The sequence below is a fragment of the Gopherus flavomarginatus genome, chromosome 3 (genome assembly GCF_025201925.1).
Source record: "Gopherus flavomarginatus isolate rGopFla2 chromosome 3, rGopFla2.mat.asm, whole genome shotgun sequence".
Classification (NCBI taxonomy): Eukaryota; Metazoa; Chordata; order Testudines; family Testudinidae; genus Gopherus; species Gopherus flavomarginatus.
This window is the reverse complement of record NC_066619.1, coordinates 81,605,478-81,632,876: the sequence shown is the minus strand read 5'-3', so window position 1 is coordinate 81,632,876 and position 27,399 is coordinate 81,605,478. Positions and strand designations below refer to the sequence as shown.

The following is a 27,399-nucleotide window of genomic DNA, read 5'->3' as shown; positions in this document are numbered from 1 at the left end:
TCATCTCCTTCAATCTTGTTCATTATTCTTATCTCACCACCACTTCTGAACTTGACCATAGTGACTGGCCTGGGCTCTCCTGATCTCAGTTCTGTGTGCTCTGCCACATTTGCTTGCTCTAAGCCCACTAGCTCTCCCTTCCCGGTCCTACCTTCCTCCCTATATTGCGTTCTCTTGTGTTTCACCAATCTCTTACCCAATGTGCTTGTTGGGGGTCCCCTATTTCAGTTGTGCTCTCCCTACATTTGCTCCTACACCTCAGTTCCTTGGATGTACAATGGGGACACTTACATCACAGGGTTATTGAAGATAAATAAGCTAAGGATTGCAAAGTATACTGATACTATGGTACATACATTAGATAGACCCACTCTTAAGGAACGGTCTTCTCTCCTAATACCAGGAATTGTCCTGAAGTGTGCATCACCCTCCTGTGGTGAGCTGGGAAGACTACTCAGGTAGGGAACAGTTCTAGCTCTGTACAGCTACTGGCACAGGCCCATCTATTCCATGCTCTCTTAAGGTCTCAATGTACCAACCAGTGTGTTCCATGGAAGTCCTATCAGGATCAGCACACTGTATTTATACATTCTGGGTGGGGAGGGCAGATTGATGAGCAGTTATTCATATAAAATGATCCATTTGAAGTCAATGTCACCTACCAAGTAACTGTTCTTCAAGGATATATCATATATATGCACACTGCATAGGATGTAGGCACTAGAAAACAAACATTCAGCTCACATCTGAGCTCATGTACATAGTAAAATGATTAAATATTAGATTTTCAAAAGCAAGTATTTTCACTGAGGATTAAATGCATCACAATCAGACATTTCATGTATTAGCCCATCAAAACAATAAAATTTAACATTTTTAACAGCTGCATAACTCTAAAATGCTCACAAATTTGTCAAAACTTGTAAACCAACTCCATAAGTGAGTTGTGACTAAGCATTAGTTATTTCAGGTCCAAAAGGAAGTCTATTAAAATTAGAAAGGAATAAAACAGACTTGCATGGAATGATTCCTGGAATCTTAACTCTGACATTACTGACTCCATAAGCAGAGAAGATACTGGTAAAATTTAAGTCTGGCGTGACTTTCACAGGTAGATGTCAATGGTAAATCTTCTCAAGAGAAAATTCTACTAAGGACCTAAATCTAACAGTAGCTGTTCCTCAATTGCGTTCTGTACATATTAGCAATGGTAACATGTGGTATGATTGTCTTGTGACTGGACCCAGAAAAAATCCTAAATACCTGCACAATTAGGAATGTCTATATTAATTCTTCTATACAACAACATCTAAAAAAGAGAACACTTGTTCAGCTGAATGGTTATATAATCTTCAATGAAGAGAGATTGCAGAAAAATGACACTTCACAGCTAAATTTCTTTGTAAATGTGCAATACATTTATTTTCTTTCTTAAAGAACCTTTTTTTTAAAAAAGCAGTAAGATAACCTAACCATTCAAAAACCACTAATGTAAGCCAAGCATCAGTATCAAGTATCAGTATCAACCACTAATGTAAGCCAAGTATCAACCATTCAAAAACCACTAATGTAAGCCAGTTATCAGAAGCATTAGTATTCTTTATATACGAGAAAAGCAAATACCTTTTTCTCTCGGATTTTTTTTTTTTTAAACACACAACTGGTCCCTACAGAAGGCAAGGGTCACAGCAATACTCTTCCTTTTCCCCAGATAAACTTTTTCCCCCTGCATATGACAACTCCTTAAAGCAGTTCTCTGCCCTATGAATCCAACAGCTTTGGTATCTAACATTTTTCTGCAGAGGAGTAAAGAAATTTGCAGACAGTATGAATTCTGCGCCCCCATAGGGGCTCGGAATTCCCCGAGGAGTAATTGTAAAGGGCAAAACAAATATTGCTTTGCAGTTCACCTTTAACTCAGTTCTCATACCTCAGCCAACCGCTTTGTGTGGGCATGGGTTGATTGCATAGATCTTGAAAATGGATCAAAAAAGTATTTTATTTTAAACAGTCAGGAACTATTTCAACAAAGCAAAGGCAAAGAATAGGGGTATTCTGGATTCACCAGGGATTCTTTTTGCAATAAGAATTCTTGTTCTCATCCAATCATTCATACTAGGAATCTGAAAAATTCCAAAATGAATTAAGGAGGCTAAGTCCTCCAGCTCTCTTGGGGGAGTCATTGTTTGAGAACCTAATTATTTGCCTGGTTCTTTCAAATAAGAGTTCTCATTCTTATTCATGCTTTCTTAGTTTTCAAATTAGAAGCTTAGAAACTTGGGAGATTAACATGACAATTTAAATGATAGAGATAAAATTAAAAAACTCACAAGTAGGTAATAAATACTCTTCTCTCTCCATATTGTCACTAGAAAGCAATGAAAATGTAGCCTTAATACACAATATAGAGGGGTAAAATGGAAATATTGGGGGTTATTCCCAAAGGAGTCTCCTAAAGATTATTTCTCACTATGCCATATACATGTCCAGTTTGTCAGAAAAAAAATATTTAGGAGTTACATCTAATACATTTGGAGGCAAAGAAACAAACAACATACCTATTGTGAGTACGTTTTCATGTATCTAATGTAACATTTAATAAATATATCATCAACATTCTATATACTAGGGTACGTCTGCATTCTTTCTAGTGGACTTTGAGGAAAGTAGTGTTTTTTGGAGGGAGAGGAGTTATTCTGTGTAAACATATCTTCCCTTCCAAGGTTCTGCATTCAGCTAAGGAAGGATAGATGCTATTCCTTTCTAAGCCAATTAACATCATTTTAACAACTTAGTAGAGAACAGGTCTGCCACTTGTCACCACCACCAGTTGTGTCCCCAAATCATTCACTGGCGGTGTGGTAATTAGAAATAATATTTAGTATAATAGTGGTCATGTGACATCATTACAAAACTGCAGGACACAAATTCACATATCAGTAATCATATAGCATGCTTGTCATGCATCAGGAAAGGACTAAAAATATTGCAAACAATTTTTTTCAATAAAAATAGGCTATGTTAGACAATTTTATTGAATTCACTTCCTTTTATTGCAGTGTCCCCTTGTACAAAGTAGTAACTGCAATATTCAATGTTAAAACATTAGAAAAGCATGTGACAGTTATAGTACAGTATTATCAAAATATTACATTTTCAAACCCAGTGGATAACTAAATACCCAACCAAGCTTAAATCTTTAAATTATTTCCATCGTTCATTTTTAAATATGTCATGTCAGAAAAGCATATAAAAAGAATGTATGTAAAAGTAAAGAAACCTAAATACAGTCAAACAAATGAACAAAAAAATAAATAAATTGATTTCTTCAGCTATGGTTGCTCTTTCTAAACCGATAAAAAGAAATTTCATCAACAGAAATAATGCAATTGCCATGTGTCAATGAGAAATTTTATATTTCAAGTCATTAACAATGATTGTAACTTAAAAAAAATTGGCTTCAAAATCAAAGTTCTTATAGACTAAATAGAAATTGGAATGACTGTCACTAGCTAACATCGGTTGCTCACAATTACTAATAACTGTTGAAGTTTATTAGAGTGTTACAATAAATCTTGAAATTGTAGATCTGGTGTCTAGTGTTAGTGAAGTTTTGAGAGTGCATATGTGAAAAGCATCCTACATTATTTCACAGACTACAATTCCCTCCCCATTCCCAAATGCATATTTAGATATATTTTATATAATTTTATACACATATATGCATGTATGCACACACTTCATTTGGTTCCTGCATTACAGATAACAAGCAATGATTTCCTGAATGGACAAAACTTTAAATAAGTGTACCTGTGCACATTTTCAAGATAGCAGCACTAAGTTCATGCCTTATTGTCCATCTGTTTAAAAACAAACAAAAAACCCCCAAAACATGGCAACAATTCCATGTTCACTGAATGAGACATCCCTACCACCTCAACAAGCACTGCAAAACCTGTAACAGACACAAGACTGTTACCTTATTTTTTTTCTTTCTGTAATTAAACAGCACTTTTATTAGAATTTGTTTGATTATAAATTGTGACTTAACCAGGCCCATGTTAGCATTAATTTACTTTGTACTTGGCAGCAAAACATGTTGCTTTTAAAAAAACTGAAACAATTTAACCAATTCAGATCCAGACTGGTTGAAACCAACAGCAAAAATGGAGATATTTTGTGACTTACCAATGACCTGACTACAGTATGCACAGTGGATAAAGCGTAGAACACATCTCCAATTATAATTACTTCAAGCTGTATCATACTTCACAATGACTAATAGCTTTGTCCTTCAAAAGGAACTATTACTGAGTATTTAATATAATGCTACTTTAAGCATAAAAATATATACCTTTTCTATGGATCAATGTCAATGAAAATCATTGAAGCACTAGCAATGTGACCCAGTAACATGCCCAATACTAATATCTAGACATTGTGAAATGTTTTTAGGCAATCCTTTTCTGAAAAATATATAGGAGTTTTAAAAATAGTTCACATTACCCGCCTTTGTATAAAGGCTCAAGGGAAGGTTTTTATTTGTGTTAGAAGACTAAATTAGAAAGTAGTCAAAACATACACTGGAAGGACACATAAATTGGCAGTTTTTATTAAACAAACATGAAAAATGTGTAAAGTATCATGTATGATCATCTAAATTTCTAGATTAAGCCTGAGTATTTACTTAGTAAGACTAAATGTAATGTCTGACAACTGAATGAACTGACTTAAAAAAATCTCCCCTAATAACTAGTGGTCCATTTCACCATTTGATGAAAGATTCAGAATTTTAGTTTTTACATTTTATATTAGATGGCATAGCGAGATTCCACATAGCGTTTACAGTATTCTCTTAGATGGCATCACATTGCTCATATTTGTTCCTTCAAGCCCTAAGTTAACACTTTCTTCAAATAAAGTGAATGACACCAAGATCTGAAGGCCAAGAATTAAGACAGATCCTCTTTTCAAAAAACTAAAATAATCCAAAAAGCTATCTTCAGCCTACAACAGGAATAGTTTCATATTAGAGCTGGAGTAAAGGCTGACACACTAACCTTCACCAAGGTAGCCAAAGTTACACGCATCTCAAATTTTGAATGGAAAGAGGAGCACAATGTCAAATCTGAGAAATGGGGCCTCCCATCATTTATCTAGCACAATTACTTTTAACGGTACATGTTCAGCAGTACTACGTCTTGCACAAAACCATTATGTTTTTTTATTCCAACTGACTTGCCCTACCTTTGTTTCAAATCTAACAGATATCATTACAAAATTCTGAATAGAAAACATACAGTACTAAAAATAATAGCTTAATGGAAGACTGAAAAGCAGCATTAATTTTATTGTAAGATGGAAGAGACTAGAAACTAAAGGAGGATTGATCTAAAGTCTTAGTTGAAGGCAGATTTTGACATTCTATATAAATTTACAAAATCGGGTGTATGGATGCAGTTTGGTTAATTTCAGAAGGCACCTCAAGGCTAAAAGGCTTTTATAAATCTATAATCCTTTCATTGATCAAAAATAATAAACACTTTTATTGCTGCTATTCAAGTAGCAAAGAAAAAGCTTGTTTTGTTGTTCTTCAGTCTAACAAGGAATCCTCCCTCATTAAGCAAGATTAAGTTATAGAAGAATTTGAATAAAACTGAAGATTTCACAACTTTAGAAATACAGTGACTTTCCTTGTGTGCTTTCAAGTCAGTGGAACAGTGAAAGAAGAGTCACTTTTTGCCTTTGTGATGTTACGTTTAGTCACTCCCTTCCAGGCACTGAAGTACCATTTCATAACAGTTGCATGTTGCACAGTATGTTTAGGAATAGAAGGTAAGAACACTCTGATGATTCCCACGAACAAGGAGGACTGGTGGCAGGTCTTTCGACAGAGCTTCTAACCAGGCCATGTATAGTGCACTAGATACTGCACCTTTTCGTGCAACTGGCAAACTCCTACAATTTGAAGAACAAAGAAAAAAAGGAAATGGAAATGAAGACTGGTTTAAAAAGCAAGTCAGAGTACTAGTAGTACTGCATAAATACAAAAATACAATTTGAAATAAGGTAGAAATCACTAAATGTTTAATTCTAACCCATTTTTATAACATTTTCATTATTTTAGGCTACATGTAGTCAGTTCACAAACCTGAGTGAAAAGAAATTAATTACTTCTGAGCCAAAATTGTCTTAAACAAAAAAACCCAACCAAACCAAAAACCACCATAAACAAACAAACCCCATACTCTGCTATATGAACTCAGTTGTAATCTATTTTTTTAGCATCTCAAGGTTCACCTTAATTCTACCCACTCCTGAAATCTTAGGCTCCATATCAAGAATTTTCTGGGGGTGGGACTGGGGAGGTGATGGAATCAGCACTTCACTCGTGGCTTAATTCAGAATGGTTCTCCTCACTTGGCCAAGATTTGGAGAGTGACTGTTTTGCTACAAGATAACGTTTTTGCTTCAGACTGCAACAGTCTATAGTTACATTACTCTGCCCACCAACCCCTCCAGAGTACTGGCAGAATCCTTCAATTCTTGCCTCACTGGAACCAGTTAAATCGTTTTTTTTATTGCTCAAGTTTCATCTTTTTACTGCTTCAGAAAGCACTGAAACCTTACATGGCTTTGTACAGAGAGCAGGACGTGTGAAATTAAAAAGAATTTCTACACTGAAGAGTTTGTAATCCAAATGTACTGTAAGTGGGGACAACAGTACAAAAGAATATGTAGAGACAGGTACAATATAGGCAAATGGGATATGTGGTAACTGTAGATGGAAGGCTTCATGGAAGATTTTTGTTTTTAAACAGCCATTTGAAGGAGATGGAGAGCAGTTAATATACAAGCAGCAGAATGCCTGTATGAGTTACAAGGCAAATTACAAGGCAAATTACAAAGCATTCTCTCTAATTCTACCTTGTACTCTAAAAGACAGTACCTAGGGTAATACACAAAATACGTTGTATTACCTATAAACAGATACCGTAACTCTGTTACTGTATCACTGTGAAAGTAGTATAAAAACTATAAAAACAGTCAATCTTTACTTACATTACAATTACATTAGCTGTGCTTGAATGTTCTTTCAGCAACTCATTTAGCCTAATCTGGCGGTAGCTCTGTAATTTAAAAGGAGGAAAAAACAACAATAAAAATCAACCCAAAACTTGTTAGGGAGATCTATTCATTATTTCAACAATCCAGAATCAAGTACAATTCTCATTTACTCAAGAAATGTGCAAAAAAAAGATGTGAAAATGGATTGCTGTATTGTTAAAATAGTGCCTCCTTCCCTCCAACTTTTAATAAATCACTCAGGTTTATAAAGTAAACATATGTCCCTTCTATCAAAACTTCTACCTCCTCAGCTGCCTAGAACAAGAGAGGTTGCTGGATTCCTTCCAAGGTTTCTGTTTTTGAACACTCATGTAAGTTTCTAGCTAGCAACTTATAAAATTGAAGTCCTCATCCTGGCGAACTTCTGGCTGACGGAAGGGAGAAGAAGATTCTTCCTATTTCCCCATGCTCCACACACATCGATATCCTAGAACCTCCTGTTGTGAGGTTCCGCCACTCTACCCTCCCTCAGCATTCTAAATAGTGCTGTGAAGGCCTATGCCCACTATCCAAGTCTCTTGTACTAATCTACCCCTTTCTCAAGGCACCATTTTGGGTCCTCAGCCTCTTCCCAGCTCCAGCTTCTTCAAAAGTCAAGTTTACCTAATTATTGTATTTGCTCTGCTTCTGAACAGAAGCAGTAGACTGTAACAGCTGTTAGTCTCCCTGTGTTTATATTTGCAGAAGCAATCAAGCTGGCTGCAGACTCAGGAAAAGAACACTGCATTGGTATATACCCATACAGGTTATCTTTTTAATTGTAGGGGTCAGAAATGCCTTTTAAAATTAATTTCTGCAATTACTGATGACTTAGGTCCCTCGGGGAGCATTTCCTGCTGTCCAACGGTGACTGAGCAAGTGAACTTTTCCTACCTAACTTACTCACACCATACCCACTTTGTAATGGAGCAGCTCATTAAAATGGGGTACATGGGACACAGTAGGAGCACCACTCTTTGTCAACATCAGTCAACACAATAATTAAAAGGCATAAAGGGATACCTTAGTTTTGTAAAGCTCAAGTTCATTATCTGTTATTCTCCAAGGCTCATCGTCTTTCATTTTATCTGCAATGTCTTGTTCTTTATCGTCTTCATGAAGTCTGAATGGCTCAACCATTTCTTCAAAAGCTGCAATACTAGAAGGATTTTTTAACCAATGTTCACATTAAAAATAGATACTGTTACTCTTTTCAGTGTATGTGATTTTCCGTGAAACAGAAAAATAAGTCAATTCTTGTATATTTTGTGATTAATTACCAGAAGTAATGTCAACTGGAATTCTCATTCTTTTGTTTTGATACTAGAAACCTGCTAGTTTGTGAAAGATAAATAAATAGTACCCATGAATATCAATATTTTAATCAGATGTTAACTATCTTAAACTTAATACTGTGGGAACTGTCTTTTAGATTTCAAAAGTTAAAACAAATCAATTTTGTATGTTTCTAACAGTGATCTAGACTGAAGATCATTAACAGAGAAGAAAGTGCCACATTGGCTTCAACTCCATTTAGAAATGTAAGAAAAAAAAGTTTTAAAGAAAAAGAAAAAGGAAAAAAAAATTAAAAGCTTCAAGAGGGAGAGTATCATCCTTCTAGAAATGTAATGAGAAGGAAATGAAGAAGAGTGAAAAACAGCCATCAATTTAACTCAAGTAGATATGAGAGAAATTGGAATTCAATTAAGTTTTGATGACAAAACTTTTGGATAAATACATTTTACAATTTTATTATTCCGCGTAGATCACACAACACATGATCTCAGAGAGAAGAAATGAAACTAACTCCATGGGTCACCAGTATTAAACAAGAAAAACAAAAAATCTACTTCTGTTATCATGCAGTCAGCTCTCTGTAGATACTTCACAATTTAGTAAACTTCACTGCAGCATGCATCATAAGTACATCTAGGCTACTTGAACTCAGCACACTCTGGACAGTCACTCCTGCCCCAAGCATGCTTCTTACCTAATGGGGCTATGAAAAGGTGATAGACAGATGTACACTATTCAGAGATTTCTGTGGGAATTCCCAGCAGCTCATTTAGAGTAACTTTAAATCCACTTTTTGTGCTACTGGACAGGCACAAATGGGATTTCACAGGGCAGAAAACCTGGCTCAGTAAATTTATCATGGATGGGTCATACTGCAGAGATGCCTGAATTCTGACACATCAGGGAACATTTAGGGAATTTGCTCAAGACGTGCTCAAGGCTCATACCTACTGTGCATATCAAAATTTACCTGAGATCAAAAATGTCCCTAACTGTACAGCCAAAAAGACAGAAAGCTCAATAGCCTGATTTTCAAAATGGTTGAGCAGTTCCTCCACTGGCTGAATTTTAAGACTCTGCACTTTAGGCACCTTTGGAGTTAAATTCTGCATCACTTTGTGCCATTTTCTGCTGTGAGTCTCTGAAGATAACATACATGTGTCTCAAAATGCTTTATCTGCCCATAACAGCTGTCATATCAATTAGGATATTTAAAAGACAAACACTAGTGATAATCTAGGAAGCTATTTAGTTTGCTCATCTACAATATATAGTTTAAATATTTTAATAAAAAAGTTTCTGATGATTAATACTTATCCATCAAAATAAAAATATGTACAACTCATTTTAGGAATTCTAGACAAATATTTCCATCACCTGCCAGGCTTTGTTGAAAAGCAACTGGCTCAGATTACTCTGCTACAGGAATTTTCAAAGACACATATTTTATATTTTGGACAAGATTTCAGGTGGAAGATGATGCTCAATCTTCTGACCTCTTAGGTCTTATAGGACATTCCATCATAAAACGGCACTAGTAGTATTAGGAATCAAATGCAGTCAGCCAAATTGTTCAAGCTTGAGACGTAGAAATATTTAATGATTCTTTGGATAAGAAAATTTCAGCAGGACTTGGATTTTCTCATGCATTCACTGAGCTGATTAATACTGACACACAATTGATTTAAAGATCCGGCTATATAATCATTATTTTGGGTTTAGAGATGTATATGAGTATGGATAAGATAAGTATATTCAAGTTTTATCTTAGTTTCTATCATCTTTCAATTAGGGTAGAATTACTGTAGCTAACTGCTCATTTTGTTGAAATTAGAATCTAGCACTTTCGTAGTCTCTCTCTAATTATGAGATTCTAAACTGATATTGAATTCTTGGCACGAGGAGCTCACCACCTGCACTATTCTCTGAACGCTTGTGTCTTTGTAACCATCTAGTTTAGTTATCAAAATACATATGTACTGAATTAAATATTGCTTTTCATGTTACAATAGAAAATTAAGAATGCAACTAGTAGATGATGCATCTTTCTGGAACATTTTCAACTCACTTTTCCTTCTTTGGCTTTGTATTAATATCCCCAAGTACCATGATGTCTGAGAAGTCTATCCGAAATTTGCTGAGCAGAGTAGCCATTCTAAATTTAAAGAAATATAGATATATGTTAAATAATATATTTTGTCAGTTAACATGTTTATAGGGCTGTTTTTACAGCACAGAGAGACATGGACGTTCATACAAACAAACAAACAAACAAACAAATTTGGAACTACACCAGGTAAGCATAAAAACAGTAGAGAGTGAGGCATGGCAAGGGTTTCAACAAAAATCATACAAATACTCTGTTTAGACATTTGCATGTCTGGATGGCTCATTTCAAAGTATGCTTAATACAAGGTATTTAAAGTTTTTAAGGAACTGAACACTTCACTGAAAACTGCCCATAAAAAATTGAGACACCTGAACACAAAAGAAATGTTTAGTTTGTGATCTGATCATCACCAGTTCGGATTTCCTGCAATAAAAATTAAATGCAGTCTCCAGATGTTTAATAGTAATTCAAACAAATACTGCTTCATCAGAGGATGCAGAAGGAGATTTAGCACAGTTTTATGTACTTAAGCCAACATAACTTTTGGACAATGGGATCATTCTAGTTATGCCAAAAGGTTCATATAACATAAATTATTTGTAAACCAGACAGCTGTTTTACAGAACAGAACCAACAGACTTTCCAAACTTTTAATTCTCATCACCAGAAATGCAGCATTAATTTTCTTTAAGTGTTAGGGTTTTCAGAAAAACATACCAGGATGTAGCTGAGCATCTGGAACTGTCTGAAACATAGTACGCATTGGGGCCATACAAAAACCTTTGCATGGCACCAAATATTTGGAGCAGAGATTATAAAAAGACCATAGTCTCAACCTCTTCAGTCCTTCCGCTAAACCCAAGAGTCCTAAGAGAGTAGAACTCTAAGGAAAAGATGGGAGAGAATTGTGATTATGTAGAGACGCTTGAGGAGCTGTAGTTACTAGAATAATTTTCTTCTTCTTCCAAGTGGTCTCTTTCTAGTCCCACTTGTTAAAAAGTTTAAGCCAAGACTGGTGAACTGCCCTCCAAAAGTAATCAGAAAATCTAAACGCCATATCAAGAGATTAGTGATGTGTTAAAGTGTGTACAGAATTTCAGGCAGCAGCCTTGCAGAGATCTATGATGAAAACATTGAGATATGCCATCAGTGCCACTGTAATTCTGACAAGAGCGATCTTAAGACCCTAACGTACCTTTCAGTTTCTTGAATGCCTTCTCATTCTGTTTAAGGATATGTACAGTATAGGGGCAAAATTTGCCACTTTTTTTTTTTTAAATAAGCATGTCCCATCCTAAACTAAATAGTCAAACTCTTCTGTAGTCACCCTTAACTGTGCTGCATTACCTTTTAGGGAAAGGATGAGAAAAAATTGTAAATATTCCAGGGCTCAGTAGACCTGTCTTAACTTAAGGCCCAATTCTGTGGCGTTTCTTACTAAGGTGAGCTACGGCTGCCAATTTGGGTCCCTGTTTCTTTACCATATTAGATGGGATATCTGGCACCTATCAGTTTTGTATCTAGATGTTTCCCTAACCTAACAGACTATTCTAACTTTGCAGAAGTGGGGTAGTTAACATAACATCATAATGGTTCTTAGACTTAGCTTTGTGATGCAAGTCAACATTTATAACCTATTGTGGTTGGTCATATTAGTTTACACTCCCTTTAAAAACAAGAAACAAAGTATTTGCCAAATTGGAAAAAAAACAGTAGTAAAGGCAAAATTTTCTTTATGATTACATCTCAAAAGCTTAAAGTAGCTTAAAATGTTTCAAATGCTGTTTGTTATTTTAAACAACATGATCATGTGCTACACTGATTAGCATTCAGGTACCTCCCAATTCAAGTGTAACAGGAAAAGGTCATTATTAAATAAGAAAAACATTTATCTATTGTGCATGATTACCAAGTTCCATAATACCATATGTTTCATTTAAAATTTAAGGTTAACTTACGCTCTCCTATCATGATCAATCCTGTTTATTTTTCCACCAATAAACACTCTGATCTTACAGTCTTTCCATTTTTTCTTGGTTGTCAGAAGATAAGGAATCAACAATGTCAAACCTGCAGTAGACCATAATATTTAGAAATACATTGAGTAGTTAATATGCAATGCCATCTTTCTATTTAATAGCGTAAATCCACAATTTATATATGGTATGAAGAAGGCTCCATGTTTGTCACAGAGATCACAGATTCTGTGACCTCCGTGACATCTGCAGAGGCCGGTGCGCGTGACCTGGGGGCCGCCTGAGCAGCTTGGGCAGCCCTGGGTCAAGTGCACTGGCCACTGCTGAGGCAGTCTTGGGAGCCTCCCCCCCCCACCTCCCAGCAGCAGGAGTTTGGAGGTGTGTGGGGGGCTCAGCACTGGGGTGTTGGGTACCGCTTACTTGGGGGGGCCTCCCAGGAAGGGTGATAGCAACTCCTCTCCCTCAGTTCATAGCTCCAAGTGCTGCCACTGCCTGCAGGCACCACCCCCGTAGCTCCCACTGGCAGCAGTTCTCAGCCAATGGGAGCAGCAGATCCGGGGCTTGGGGCAGAGAGGAGGCAGTACACGGAGCTAGGAGCTGGGGTTGCTGCTGTGTAGGGGAGCCAGCCCAAGCCCCACCAACCCTCCTCCCCAGCACTGTCCATGACTTTTACTAAAAATACTCACGACTAAAACATAGCCCATCATCACAAATTATCTTACCCCCATCATCAAAAAGCCACCAGACATCAATAGTATTTTTGCCTTGTTTCTTCTGAAACTGAGAGCTAGCATCAAGAAGTCTTTGGTCAGCCAAGTTTAAAGGAGCACGTGGGCCTTTCGAGTCTAGCAAATTGAGAAAAAGAGAATTTGTAAAAGTTTTTCTTAAAACTGTTGCTTAATCTCCTCAGTCTCAAACTCAGCATTGTAGTATTGCTAAATTTTTCAATATTTGCATTATTAAAAAAAATTCTAACTTTAAAAATATTTAACTCCAGACTTTATAGTTTGCTAAAATGGACTTGTAAAAATGCACACAGAGATAAGTTTAAAGAGTTATCAAGACTTCACCAGCTGATGAAACTGGCTGTTCTGAAAGATTAAAAACTGAGCAGGAACAACAAGCAGACCTTTGGTGGATAAGCACAGTTTGCAAGACCCTCTCTCTCTCCCCACACTTATAGCTACAATCTGGTCCAAACATCAAAAAACATACTTCTGAGCAACAGTGGGTGTACGGTTGCTGCTCCATGCATCTCTCATACTGAAGAGAAAGGACCTGCTGCTCGTTTCACCAAAACACATCTGTAGGTTCTTTAATATTGTCAAGTTTTTTTACCATGACAAAAATCTTAGAAAACTACAGCTTCTGAAGTATTATTTTAATGTCTTACATTTAAAAAAAGAAATATATAGTTAAATGCATTAAGGAAGTTAAGACTGCAAACAGAGTCCATTTTGATGCTGAATATTTATATAGTACTTTGTACAGAATAAGGTGGTTTTGTAGGTTCCAGGGCTTAGAAAAATTTTACAAAACATTTAGTTGCTGTAATTAAAAAGGTAGCATTTTTAGTTAGATAATGAGGCTATAGATATAACTGAGAAAGAAACTAAAATGACTGTGTGTGTCCATTAGGTTTATTCAGAAGTGAAATGGACGGATTAAAAAAACAAAACAAAAACAACCCCTCCTTCTCAGTCAAATTTAGATTTGGATACAGCAGCCAGCCACTTCACTTGGTATTTAGCTTCTAAGCCAGGGGTCGGCTCTTCAGAAGCAGTGTGCCGAGTCTTCATTAATTCACTCTAATTGAAGGTTTTGTGTGCCAGTAATAGTTTTAATGTTTTTAGAAGGTCTCCTTCTAGAAGTCTATAATATAACTAAACTATTGTTGTATGTAAAGTAAATAAGATTTTAAAAATGTTTAAGCAGCTTCATTTAAAATTAAATTAAAATGCAGAGCTCTCCTGGACCAGTGGCCAGGACCTGGGCAGCACGAGTGCCACTGAAAAATCAGCTCGCGTGCTGCCTTCGGCACCTGTGCCATAGATTGCCTATCCCTGTTCTAGGCCAAACGGTATGAATTTGATTTTACAAACCCAAAAATATTCCTGTTGTAAACTACAATTGACTAAATAAATACATTTATACAGAGCTCGAATTAGGTCAGTACAGAATGGTACAGCACACTGGCACTTCTCCCAAGCCACCATCTTGTGCTTCACAATCTCTGCTTTCATTTAAAAAAGGTAAGTTCTCTAGCGATGATAATTCTGAAGAAATTTTCCCTTCATATTTGAGGATAACTGATTAAGCAATGTTTGCCCGAATCTGTGGAGAGCCTGGAACAATAACTCTGAAAAGTGTGAATAGCCCCACTCATTTCACTGAAGTATTCACTAAGATGCTCAAATGTGATAAAGTATAACATTGTTAACCATTTCATTGCTTGTGGAAGCATAAAGTGAGCTGCATAGTTTACTGAGTGATGTCTCAGATATTATAATGATGATCTTCTTGAAATCTATACAGAAAGGAATGAATCAGAAGTTTGGCACCAGGACTGAGCAGCATTTCAGAGAGTACAATTACTTATTCCTCCCCTCCACCACAAATAATGGAGCCCAGAGAGGCATGTGAGCCCCACCAAGGAACCCAACAGACTTCATGGACACATTCAAACCCCACTGAGGCAGAACCAAGTTCAGGAAACCTCACAAACATGCACAATCAATCATATTTTGAACATATACACATCTAGTATGCACACTGTTTCTGCCAATTCATGTGAAGAAAGCTTATTTTGTTGGAGGACTTAGAGTACGACCACCTTTTTCTACCAGCACAATTTGACCCCTGAATTTTCTAATCCAAGTTAAACAGACATCCAGGATACCACCTCATGGTTGATACTCTATACATAAAGGAGTGAGAAAAAAAGAAAATTGAAGGTAGCAGTATGGAAAAAATGGATTGTAACAAAAAGATGGAAATGCCTGCCTTTTTTCAACAGTGGTTGTGTTGGAGTCTTGCCATCTTCTTCCTCCTCTGGAAGATGTTTAAAAAAAAATACAAAATAAAAGGTTAATATCCTTTGTGGTGTTAATGAAGATAAAAGTAGTGTACACATTCAGAAAATGAGACATAAAATGAAGCAGCACACCATGAGAAAATAACCACAACATGGATGAGGTCCAACATATCCTGCAATAAGAATTACCTCTTTCAAATGTGTTAATACTTCACATAGCCATAGCATTTGTCTTTAAAAAAAGACAAGAAAAATATTTCCTCCATATAAGAATGCAAGGTGTCTTGAATCATTTTAAAAATGTTCTCTTAATGTACATTTAATTAAATGTTCCAGTTTAAGGCTGTCATAAACAGATAAGTAAGAGTTAATAGAACAGAAGTACTTCATATCTCTTTTGCCTGTAAAGGGTTAACAAGATCAGTGAGCCTGGCTGTCACTTGACCAGAGGACAGGATACTTTCAAATCTTGAGGGAGGGAAGTTTGTGTGTGCTCTGTTAGAATTTGGTTGTTGTTCTCTCTGGGTTCTGAGAGTGACCAGATATGCAACCAGGTTTCTCTCCAATCTCCCTGATACAGTCTCTTATATGTCCAGAATAGTGAGTACTAGGTAGATAAAGCGAGTTAGACTTATGTTTGTTTTCTTTATTTGCAAATGTGTATTTGGCTGGAAGGATTTTAATTTGTACTTGTATACTTAGGCTGGGAGGGTATTCCCAGTGTCTACATCTGAAAGACCCTGTAACATATTCCATCTTAAATTTACAAATATAATTTTTAATGTTTTTCTTTCTTTAATTAAAAGCTTTTCTTGTTTAAGAACCTGATTGTTTTTTTATTCTGGTGAGACCCCAGGGGACTGGGTCTGTATCCACCAGGGAATTGGTGGGGAGAAAGGAGGGAGAGAAAGGTTAATTTTCTCTCTGTGTTAGGATTACTTTCTCTCTCAGGGAGCGTCTGGGAGGGGGAGAGAGAAGAAGAGGGAAAGGTGAATTCTCCTCTGTTTTAAGATTCAAGGAGTTTGAATCACAGTGATCTTCCAGGGTAACCCAGGGAGGGGAAGCCTGGGAGAGGCAATGGTGAGGGAAAGGGTTTACTTTCCTTGTGTTAAGATCCAGAGGGTCTGGGTCTTGGGGGTCCCCGGGCAAGGTTTTAGGGGGACCAGTGTGTACCAGGCACTGGAATTCCTGGTTGGTGGCAGTGCTACAAGTACTAAGCTGGTAATTGAGCTTAGAGGAATTCATGCTGGTACCCCATCTTTTGGACGCTAAGGTTCAGAGTGGGGAATTATACCATGACAAAGGCCAATGTTTCTTAACCTTGATTGCCTTAAAGTTAAGCTTGCATATAAAGATTTGGCCAAATTTTCAACAAGTACTGAGTGCCTTCAGTTACCATTACCTCTACAAAAAATAACCCAAGCTTTTTATTTAGGTGCCGAAGATCTTGGAGCCTTACTTTATGCATCAAGGTTTTAAAAATGTTGCTTACACTTTTAAAGTGACTACTCAAGTAATACGCAGACAGCATAAATGCCCAGAAACTCCAAGAGAAAAAAAAATACTATTGTAATTCAACGTTGCAAAAACTATGGTCCAATCTCACAGCTCATTAGAAAGTTACCTTTATGTAGACCAGGAGTTTTTTCACTGGATGGTGGAGAAAAAGCCTTAGATGTGTCTGTCTCAGTCTTTTTGCTATAGTCCACATTTACTACAACATCCTTTGAACTTGGAGATTTCTCTTGAGAGGACAGTAATTCTTCTGTGAAGAGATAAATTATTAATATTGATATAATTTATGATTGAACCATTAAACATACTTTTAGCTTGTAAAAATTATCTTTTATGGATAATTAATGATGTAATAGATTATAAGATATAGCACTGGAGAAAATCAACTGTTTTGTACAACTTAATGAACAGCAGTAACATGCTACATACATATAAATTCAACCTCTGAAAGTAAGGAATTATTTTAGTTTAGTCCCTGATTATCTCTTTTCAAATTCTATAGGCATTGAACTATGTCACTCTGTAGAGACAGAGCTAATTCACCTGTATGGAGCTGAAGAAAATAAGGAGTTCAAATACTCACATTTATGTTATGTCAAATTGTTAGTATGAGAAGGAAACTGAAACTTGGGGCCTTTGGTGTAAAATAGATCCTAAAAATCTCTGATCAATTTCTATCTCAAGCTGAGCATTTTCCCAAAAATATTAAGAGTCACAATACAACATTTCCATAAAGATGCTTGCTGAAGGTGGCTTGTCCAAAATCTAGTGAGTAAGAACACACCTCCTTTCAGCAGACAAGCTCAGGCAAAGGCCATTTTTAAACAGATGACACTAACAGAGGTAGTTAACTATTGATTGATTGTAATAGAAAAAGGCACAGTAATGTTAAAAAACCTGGTCAAAAACTGATTTCTCAGCCAGAAGTTATCAGTTAAGTAAGCAATGGATCCAGCCTGTTGAGACTGCCTTAAGTTTGAGACCACTGGTAAAGCTGTCAGAAACATATGATCCCTGCCATGAGGTATTACATTAGTGAGGGGTGGCAGAACTGCCTATTATTAAGAATGCCTCAAACTTCTCATTATAAGACATAAGCAACTGACGACTATAACTAAAGCTACATTTTAATCATGGGTATTTTTAATAAAAGTCACGGACAGGTCATGGGCAGTAAACAAAAATTTACTGCCTGTGATCTGTCTATGATTTATACTAAAAATATCAGTGAATAAAAATGGGGGGGGCCTGCCTGGGGCCCGCAGGTGCTGGGGAGGGCAGATTGGCTGCTTGCGGGGGCCGCAGGTGGCAGCACGCTGCCTAGGACCCCCGCAAGTGCTAGGGGTGGCAGCGTGCAGCCCAGGACTCCCGCAGGTACTGGGGGGATTGGCGGGGCTGGCAGGTTCCCTGTCTGGCTCCACACCTCCCCCGCCCAGCAGAAGCAGAGTTTGGGTGTGTGAGGGGGTTGGGGCGAGGCGGGCTCTGGGCAGCGCTTACCTGGAGTTCCTGGCCAATGGGAGCTGCAAAGCCAGCGCTCTGGGTGGAGGCAGTGCGCCGAACTGCCTGGCAATGCCTCTGCTTAGCAGCTGAGCGAGAGCCCCCAGGTAAGCGCCACTCAGAGCCCGCCTTGCCCCGTTGCATACCCCAACCCCCTCACACACTTTAACTCTGCTGCTGCGTAGGGGGCGCGGTGGCCCAAGACTGCCCCAGCAGTGGCCGGTGTGACTAGCACATAGCTGCCCCGAGCCAGGCACTCTGGCTGCTGCAGAAGTCATGGAGGTCATGGAATCCATGACTCTTGTGACAAATGCATCGCCTCACTTATAACTTTATTAAATTCTAATTGTTTGGGCTAAAGTTTTCGATGTTAATAGTCTGCCTCAGACTGAATTTTTTGGAAAAGTTTTAGCCAAAATGGATCAGCCACTTCAAAAGAATGTCACTGGGGAAAAATGGTTTGTTTTGCCCATGTTAATTCTGTCAAGCTTTTAGCTGAAAGTCTCTAGTGCCCCTCTGCTTTAGAGTGGCCCTGAAGTTTGGCGGTGGCTGGCCTTTTTGTCAGGGATCTGTTTTTGCTGTCCTCTAAAAATCCACCCAAATATGGTCAAGTTTTGAAAAATCTGTTTGCACAACGCATACTTCTTAGATTATGGCAGCTAAATTCCATAAAGATTTAATCTGCATTGGTCATGCTCCAGCCTAGGGATGAGAAGGATTTTCCCTACAATTGCAGCTCTAGGCTGCTTTCGACTGGAACCCACTAGGTTGTGGGCAAGACTGAGATTGGATGAATCCAGGTGGTGAGAGTATCAGAGGGGTAGCCGTGTTAGTCTGGATCTGTAAAAGCAGCAAAGAATCCTGTGGCACCTTATAGACTAACAAACATTCTGGAGCATGAGCTTTCGTGGGTGAATACCCACTTCGTCAGATGCATGTAGTGGAAATTTCCAGGGGTAGGTATATATATGCAAGCAAGCTAGAGATAACGAGGTTAGTTCAATCAGGGAGGATGAGGCCCTCTTCTAGCAGTTGAGGTGTGAAAACCAAGAGAGGAGAAACTGGTTCTGTAGTTGGCAAGCCATTCACAGTCTTTATTCAATCCTGAGCTGATGGTGTCAAATTTGCAGATGAACTGAAGCTCAGCAGTTTCTCTGTGAAGTCTGGTCCTGAAGTGTTTTGGCTGCAGGATGGCCACCTTAAGATCTGCTATAGTGTGGCCATGGTGGCTGAAGTATTCTCCTACAGGTTTTTGTATATTGCCATTCCTAATACCTGATTTGTGTCCATTTATCCTTTTCCGTAGAGACTGTCCAGTTTGGCCGATGTACATAGCAGAGGGGCATTGCTGGCGTATGATGGCGTATATTACATTGGTGGACGTGTAGGTGAATGATCCGGTGATGGTGTGGCTGATCTGGTTAGGTCCTGTGATGGTGTCGCTGGTGTGGATATGTGGGCAGAGTTGGCATCGAGGTTTGTTGCATGGATTGGTTCCTGAGCTAGAGTTACTATTGTGCGGTGTGTAGTTACTGGTGAGAATATGTTTCAGGTTGGCAGGTTGTCTGTGGGCGAGGACTGGCCTGCCACCCAAGGCCTGTGAAAGTGTGGGATCATTGTCCAGGATGGGTTGTAGATCCCTGATGATGCTTTGGAGGGGTTTTAGCTGGGGACTGTATGTGATGGCCAGTGGAGTCCTGTTGGTTTCTTTCTTGGTTTGTCTTGCAGTAGGAGGCTTCTGGGTACACGTCTGGCTCTGTTGATCCGTTTCCTTATTTCCTTGTGCGGGTATTGTAGTTTTGAGATTGCTTGGTGGAGATTTTGTAGGGCTGGTCTCTGTCTGAGGGGTTAGAGCAGATGCGGTTGTACCTCAGTGTTTGGCTGTAGACAATGGATCATGTGATGTGCCCGTGATGGAAGCTGGAGGCATGAAGGTAGGCATAGCGGTCAGCAGGTTTTCAGTATAGGGTGGTGTTAATGTGACCATCACTTATTTGCACCGTGGTGTCTAGGATGTGGACTTCCCGTGTAGATTGGTCCAGGCTGAGGTTGATGGTGGTGAGAGTGAAGATTCAGAACATTAGAATGACCATACTGGGTCAGACCAAGAGTCCATCTAGCCCAGGATCTGACAGCAGCCAATGACAGATACTTCAAAGGAAATGAACAGAATATGGCAATCAAGTGATCCATCCCGTTGTCCAGTCCTAGCATCTGGCAGTCAGAGGCCTAGGGACACCCAGACCCTGGTGTTGCATCCCTGAACAGTGTGGCTAATACCCCTTGATGGAACCAGCCTCCATGAACTTATCAAATTCTTTTCTGAACCCAGTTATAGTTTTGGCCTTCATGACATCCCCTGGCAATGAGTTCCAAAGGTTGACTGTGCATTGTGTAAAGTACTTCCTTTAGTTTGTTTTAAACCTGCTGCCTATTAATTTCATTAAGTGATCTCTGGTTCATGTGTTGTGTGAAGGAGTAAATACTTCCTTATTAACTTTCTCCATACCATACCAGACCTCTATCATATTCCCCTCACCACCACCACCCCCGTCATCTCTTTTCCAAGATGGAAAGTCCCAATCTTTTAATCTGTCCTCATCTAGGAGCAGGACTGGCTAGGCAAGGAGACTGGGGACAATAAGCTGGGTGTTTGCGGAGTAGACTGGGAGCCTGGAGGGTGAAAACATGGACTGGCTGATCGAAGAGACTGGGATGAAAAACCTGAGGAGTGGAGACTAGGACTGGCTATTTTAGGAGTAAAGGATTGGACTATTAAACCCGGGGTGTGGAACAGAGAGGACAAGGGCAGGTTGGAGGGGATGGGGCAGAAGGGATCACACTCAGTGGGAATGGGCAGAAGCTCTGTGGTTACTAGAGCAAACTCCACTACAGAGCTCAGAACAGAACCCAAGAATCCTGAGTCTCAACAGTCTTCTCCTATCAGCAAATATCTGTGAAACTCTCTGGCAAAATATTTTATCTCCCCTCTAATACTGGTCCACACAGAATATGACAACCTACTTCTGCTATTAGGCACTCAGTTAGCTCAAGTGGAAGAGGTCTTAGTGGTGGATTTAAAGGTTCCAATTCTGTTGATGGCCCATTTGGTGTCAGTATGACATCGCATGATAAAATATCTTTTTTTTTTAATTTTTAAACCTAGGAAATTACACACAGGAAAACTACATTAAAACAACACAATTAAGGTTACAAAGTCAATATATGCCTGAATTAAAATTGAAACCCTGGGATAACAGTTTTTAATTACATCATCTAATAAGTAAAGTACTTGATTTTGCCACCTTAATAATGTTCTTTTAACATAATGTTTAATAAAAACAAAAACTAAGTCTATAAACTACTTTCTTTGAATCACCACAAATTTTTTGTATTACAAATGTATAATCTTTATTGTTTCCTATTTGTCCAATGCAGATGTACTATCTCCAGGCTTTTTATATCACTAGAATGGAAAAAAATTGCCATGGAAGAATCCAAAAATGTCTTTGGTCATGCACCTTTTGTTAAATCAAGTTTAATTTTCTAGACTGCAGATACTTTTCTAATATGGTATTGATTTTCTGGCCTCATTTGAGTTTGAGAATGTATTAGTAAAATATTAAATCCTTGGGGAAATTTAAGTATGTAGGTGGTTACAAACTGCGAAGAAAATAATGTATGTAGTGCAGTTTCTAAAAGTTGTTAAAATACAAAATATAGAACATTTATCATTAAAAGCAACCCATCAGTAACAGAAGTCATACCTACTCCACCTAGTTTGCTTTTGTACAAGGTTAACAAAAGTATTTTTAAAGTTGACAAAATAATCGAAATAATTATAAACATTAAATCTCTATACTTCGCTTGTAGGCTTAACAAATAGTTTATAAAATACTTAACTATTCATTGAACTGACATCCAGAAAAAGGTGTGTAAAATTTGGCTGTCCTATTTTTCTCTTTTCTAGGAGGCAACATAAAGCATACCTTGTCCCTGAAGGTGAGAAATATCCAAACCTTCCTTTAGGCGGATGACAACTACACCATATTGAATGTCGAAGGCATCACTGTAAAAAGGTAAAAAAGTTGCATTTTTGTTTTGTTCTATTTTTATTTCTTAACAATTCCAATTGAGATTTTTCTCTTGGATTTAAGCTTCATGTACATAAACTGTACTTCACAGATTTCAAGTCCCAAACTATTAAGCCACTTCAAAAGACTGAATACCATATGCTGAAGTGTAACAGACAGCAACTGTCTCAATTTCACTTCCTTTCTGTATTGCAAACAGTGATCAAATGAAATACAAACAATCCATTCTAAGCTCCACGGGAAAGGTGAAAGCATGTGCGGGAAATTTAATCCTTTTGAGTAATACAGGAAAATTCTTTTCACCAGAAGTCCCAAAATATTTTATAAGAGATCCCCTAACTTGACAACTAAAAATTCCAGAGAGGCCTCTGAAAACTATAAGCACTGAAAGAAGTTTCAAAAATATACAAAGTAACAATTAATGAATGCAGTGTGTATGGAATTTGATGGTAACTATTTTTACAAATTATAGCATTCATAATAAAGAAGTCAGGTTTCAAGACAAGTTCTAGCTAGCTTTGGTTTCCATTATGTGTAACTTACAGGAAAAATTCTCTCCTTAAAAAACCAAGGAAATTAGAAGGACAAACTTTGTTAATGAAAAATTAGGCTGTAAGTCAGGAGCGTCCAAATCAAAGTTCCAATAACAAAGGAACTTACCCATACTGCACATTATATACTAAGTATTAATGTCAAATAAAAACAAAGTGTCACAGCATCGGAAGACATCCAACCAATTATGGCAAACATTTCTTGAATCTCTGTTGCACAAACACCCTAAATAGAAGGCAATTTCTTCCAGAACAAGTGGATTCACAAGCTCACATGGAAATCATCAGACAATGTGAGTATCAACCAGACAGACCATGTATGTGTATTTAAGAGATGGGCATCATCTTTGAGGGATGTCAGAGTTAGCAAAAGAAACAGAAGTTAGCTGAGATCATTATTTTTAAGTGGCCATGTTGCATCCTAAACTCAAAAAAGATCAGGAAGATGGAAAAAAAGAGCATCACAGACACAGAGCAGTTCAATGCAGATCAGATTCCACCTAGCAACTGTTCCAGTGTTTTACAGGACCAGACTGATAAAAAGTCTGGAAGACACATGGTCAAATTAGAAGATGGCAGGGGAAATAAAGGGCCACCAAAAGAAGGCAGAAGAAAGATTCATGGATTATATCTGGAACATGGGCAGTGACGGACGAAAAGAAAGCTTTGAAGGCAAAAACATAACAATGCAAGACAAGTAGAAGTCTTTGGGGCTGATGTCAGATACAGGAAAAACTACAAGGAAATAAAAAGAGATGCAGGCAAAACAACAATGCCTGGGTTCAGGAGCAGGCTGCAGAGGCAGCAGCACAGAAGGGAGAGTACAAGCAGCTCTACACAATAGTGAAAGACTTCCCCGGAAAAAAAGAGACTGTCAGAGATCTCTCCGGGGACAAATGCTGAAAATGCATGACAAAAAAGTTCGAGGCTGGAAAGATGATTTCCATTCTGTATTAAACTGTTCACAACCAATGAGCACACACAGGGTAAAGAGAAATGCTAACACTAAGTTAGAAATAGAAGAGGAATCAACACCACCTGCTGAAATTAAAGCCACCAGAGGCCTCATATCACTCCTGGGGTTGACAAAAGTAATAGCTGACCATCAATAATACCTATCCACATTGAAAAACAGCACTAGATGTACCCATTTTTGTACATTTACTGAGGAGATTTCAATATTAATTATTTGAAAATGATACGTTTGGGAATACTTGGAAACAGTTCATCTCTATTTCCAAGTATTCATTTAAAAACTGATTACACTCTTCTAGAGGTACAAGTAGTTCTTCAGTTACATATTCTTGTTTACTGTATTTGGTAAACGTATTTCTACGTTCTGCATTTTGTACTCACTGAAATAAATTGATATAGGTTTCCACATCCCTCATGTCAGCTTGTTTCCAATCTTTCTTAAATCCAACAACAAGAGTGTTTGGTCTCATTCGACCAAGACCAGCAGCCTATGAACAAAGCCAATCAAGCATTTTTAAAATACTAAAAAGTATTATATTAACTGCAGATAGAATAAGAAAATGCTCTTACTTGAACTAAAAAAGCTTTTATTAAAAAATTAGTTAGCAGTATAGTGGAAATATTGCATAATTACAATTCATTTCAATATGCATGCTTGAAAGTGTAAACTATAAAGTGCAAAAATGTTTGTACTTTACTGACGAAAATCTCCCATTAGCTCAAACAAAATTGCAAGAGAAGTGTACCTGCATCAAGTACTGTCCCCCATCTCTCAAATCCTCTGCATGTACTGGTGCATAAAAGGCCTTCATTTTGTTTTTAATAAGCCACCGCTGATATCTGGCCAAGTCAGTTGACAATTCTTTCATGGCTTGTCTGCGAGGGCCCTTTAAAAAATGTACTACTATTAGTCCAAAGTGCATTTTAGAATAATCACTACAGGTTATTTTCTGAAAAATAGATTTCCTTTGTATGGCTCATGAGTGCATTGATAATTAACCCAAAATAAAATCTAATACACTTCAAGTTCGAAAGATATTTTTGTCACTTCAAAACAAGAGACCTATCAACACAAAGTAAAATTGACTCAGAGCGCAACAATAGGTCTCCCTTTCTTAGATACGTGCTTCCTGTGCTTTACTGGAACAAGAATTGTCAAGCTTCAATTGGTTCACCAGCAGGCTTGAACTCTGCCATAAAAACGAAAAAGGGTAGTTTTGTTTTTGTTTTTTTGTAGCAAAAAATATAGATATGGGCATAGCTATAGGCTAAGTACAAGACAGGTGTTGTGTGGTTGCTTGTGTCCCAGCAAGTTTAACAGAAATTGGTGATCTGCTTTAAATTTCCACATAAAGCTGCTAGTCTTCTCCCCTATGGCAACCACTACCTTAAATAAACCCAGATCTCAGCCACTTCTGATGGGGTCCTGTGGCATGCAGCTGTTTCCTGCCAGATTCAATAATACATGACATAGTTCACAACAGAATCTGGTTAGTTAATCCTGGAGCACCTCAGATTGCAACAGCGAGGTAAGAGGATCAACCACTCTTACAATTACCTACAATTTAAAGTATCAGAGGGGTAGCCGTGTTAGTCTGGATCTGTAAAAGCAGCAGAGAATCCTGTGGCACCTTACAGACTAACAGACGTTTTGGAGCATGAGCTTTCGTGGGTGAATACATGCATCTGACGAAGTGGGTATTCACCCACAAAAGCTCATGTTCCAAAATGTCTGTTAGTCTATAAGGTGCCACAGGATTCTTTGCTGCTTCTACGATTTAAACACATACTCCTTCCAACCAATGAATCCTCCCTTAACATCTACAACTAGCTGCACCCTTTACCAGTCTTTTGTAGTTGAGTTAATTTGACTCAATCACCATAACCCCTTCAAAACCCACTGAACTTCCATCTTGCTAACAAACCCTCTTAATTCTCCAGTTTTTAAAATCACTGCCCTTATCAGGATAATAAAGTGTTCTGTTTAAAAAACAGCACTGTAGCAGAACTTTGAGCTTGAAGATTTTTATTCCAGTGATCTGAAGGGAGCACTAACCCAAATTGTGGGTATCTTTAGCTTTGTAGAAAAGCTTCAAATACAAAACAAAGTTTAAAAATAAAGATCTGAAGAAAATAATCTAAAGTTGGTAATTTACACTGGTATTTTTACGGAAACTCAAGAGAGTTAGGTGCCCAGCTCCTATTAAATTCAGTAGGATTTGGGTGCTTAAGTCCCTTTGGCTTCTTTGAAAACCCCAGTATTAAAGAACTAGATCTGAATATACAGTCAAAATAAAATAAGTGATTTTAACTACTAATCAAAACGGATTTATTAGGGGATAACTTCTATGGAATTAGGAATGTGATTGTTTGTGTACAGCACCTCACAAAACCAATCCCAACTGGTTTCCTCTATGCATGACAAAGAAAAAAGTGTTAAAGCTACATTAAAGACCAAACATCAACAGCTGCATGTCTCTGAGACAATGGAGATCACAACATTTAGGATCAATGTGTGAGAGCAAGGGACAAAGTGGTCTCAGTCAAGAGGATCCAGCTGTGGGGGAAAAAGGGGAGGGGGGAAAAAAGGGCTTCCAGAGAAGATTAAGCACATTCACTTTGATCATCTTTATGAAATGCAACAAAAACTTATAAAATTTGGGCCTGACGTTAAGAGCCGGGTGGGTAGCTGTGAGGAACCACAGCATGGATCCTCCACCTGCCCAGAGCGGGGGGCCTGGAAGACACAAATTCTGAGCGGGGGCCTGCTTGGGCCCCACACCCAGGGCAGATGGAGGGTCCACAGCAGCTCCCCACAGCTACCTGCCCAGCTCTTATCGTGGACAGGCTGCAGCTCTGAGCTGTGGGGAATCTGGGTCCCTTTACCTGCCCTGGGCAGGGTGCTGGGACACTGGGCAGGGGGCTGCTTGGGCCCTCCACAGCTCCTACCGCAGCTCTCCCCGACCCATCTCCGGCTGAGGGAAAGGGGGAAGGTGTGTCTTGGAGCCGCAGCCTGGCCATGGTAAGAGCCAGGCAGGCAGCTGTGGGCAGCTTTCCCGCCTCCCTGCGGCCAGCGTGGAGCCCAACCAGGGACCCGCGGCAGACCCTCCACTGCCCGTGGTGCCGGAGGGTGGGGCAGTGCGGGGGGCAATGGGGCTGAGAGCTGAGACACTGTCCCCCAGGCTCCCTGCCCAGCTGAGGGCAGGTGGAGGGTCCACGACTCCACACAGATTCCCCACAGTTG

The 27,399-nt window shown here is 38.4% G+C and overlaps 1 protein-coding gene across 2 annotated transcripts in view; it reads right to left on the bottom strand.

Annotated features, from left to right (window-relative positions):
• Positions 1 to 3,029: 3,029 nt before the first annotated feature.
• SLC12A2 (solute carrier family 12 member 2) overlaps positions 3,030 to 27,399 on the bottom strand; it is a 121,931-nt gene continuing 97,561 nt past the window's right edge. Inside the window, exons 17-27 of one of the 2 annotated variants that reach the window (XM_050945617.1) lie at positions 24,902 to 25,042; positions 24,537 to 24,643; positions 22,525 to 22,604; positions 17,148 to 17,288; positions 15,493 to 15,540; positions 13,212 to 13,334; positions 12,472 to 12,583; positions 10,472 to 10,558; positions 8,131 to 8,266; positions 7,063 to 7,130; positions 3,030 to 5,958 (exon numbers count right to left, since the gene is read on the bottom strand). In XM_050945617.1, coding sequence (XP_050801574.1) covers positions 5,823 to 5,958; positions 7,063 to 7,130; positions 8,131 to 8,266; positions 10,472 to 10,558; positions 12,472 to 12,583; positions 13,212 to 13,334; positions 15,493 to 15,540; positions 17,148 to 17,288; positions 22,525 to 22,604; positions 24,537 to 24,643; positions 24,902 to 25,042 — 1,179 coding nt within the window. In that variant the 3' untranslated portion in view covers positions 3,030 to 5,822. The remainder of the gene's footprint in view (positions 5,959 to 7,062; positions 7,131 to 8,130; positions 8,267 to 10,471; positions 10,559 to 12,471; positions 12,584 to 13,211; positions 13,335 to 15,492; positions 15,541 to 17,147; positions 17,289 to 22,524; positions 22,605 to 24,536; positions 24,644 to 24,901; positions 25,043 to 27,399) is intronic. The other variant, XM_050945618.1, reaches the window with a different exon arrangement.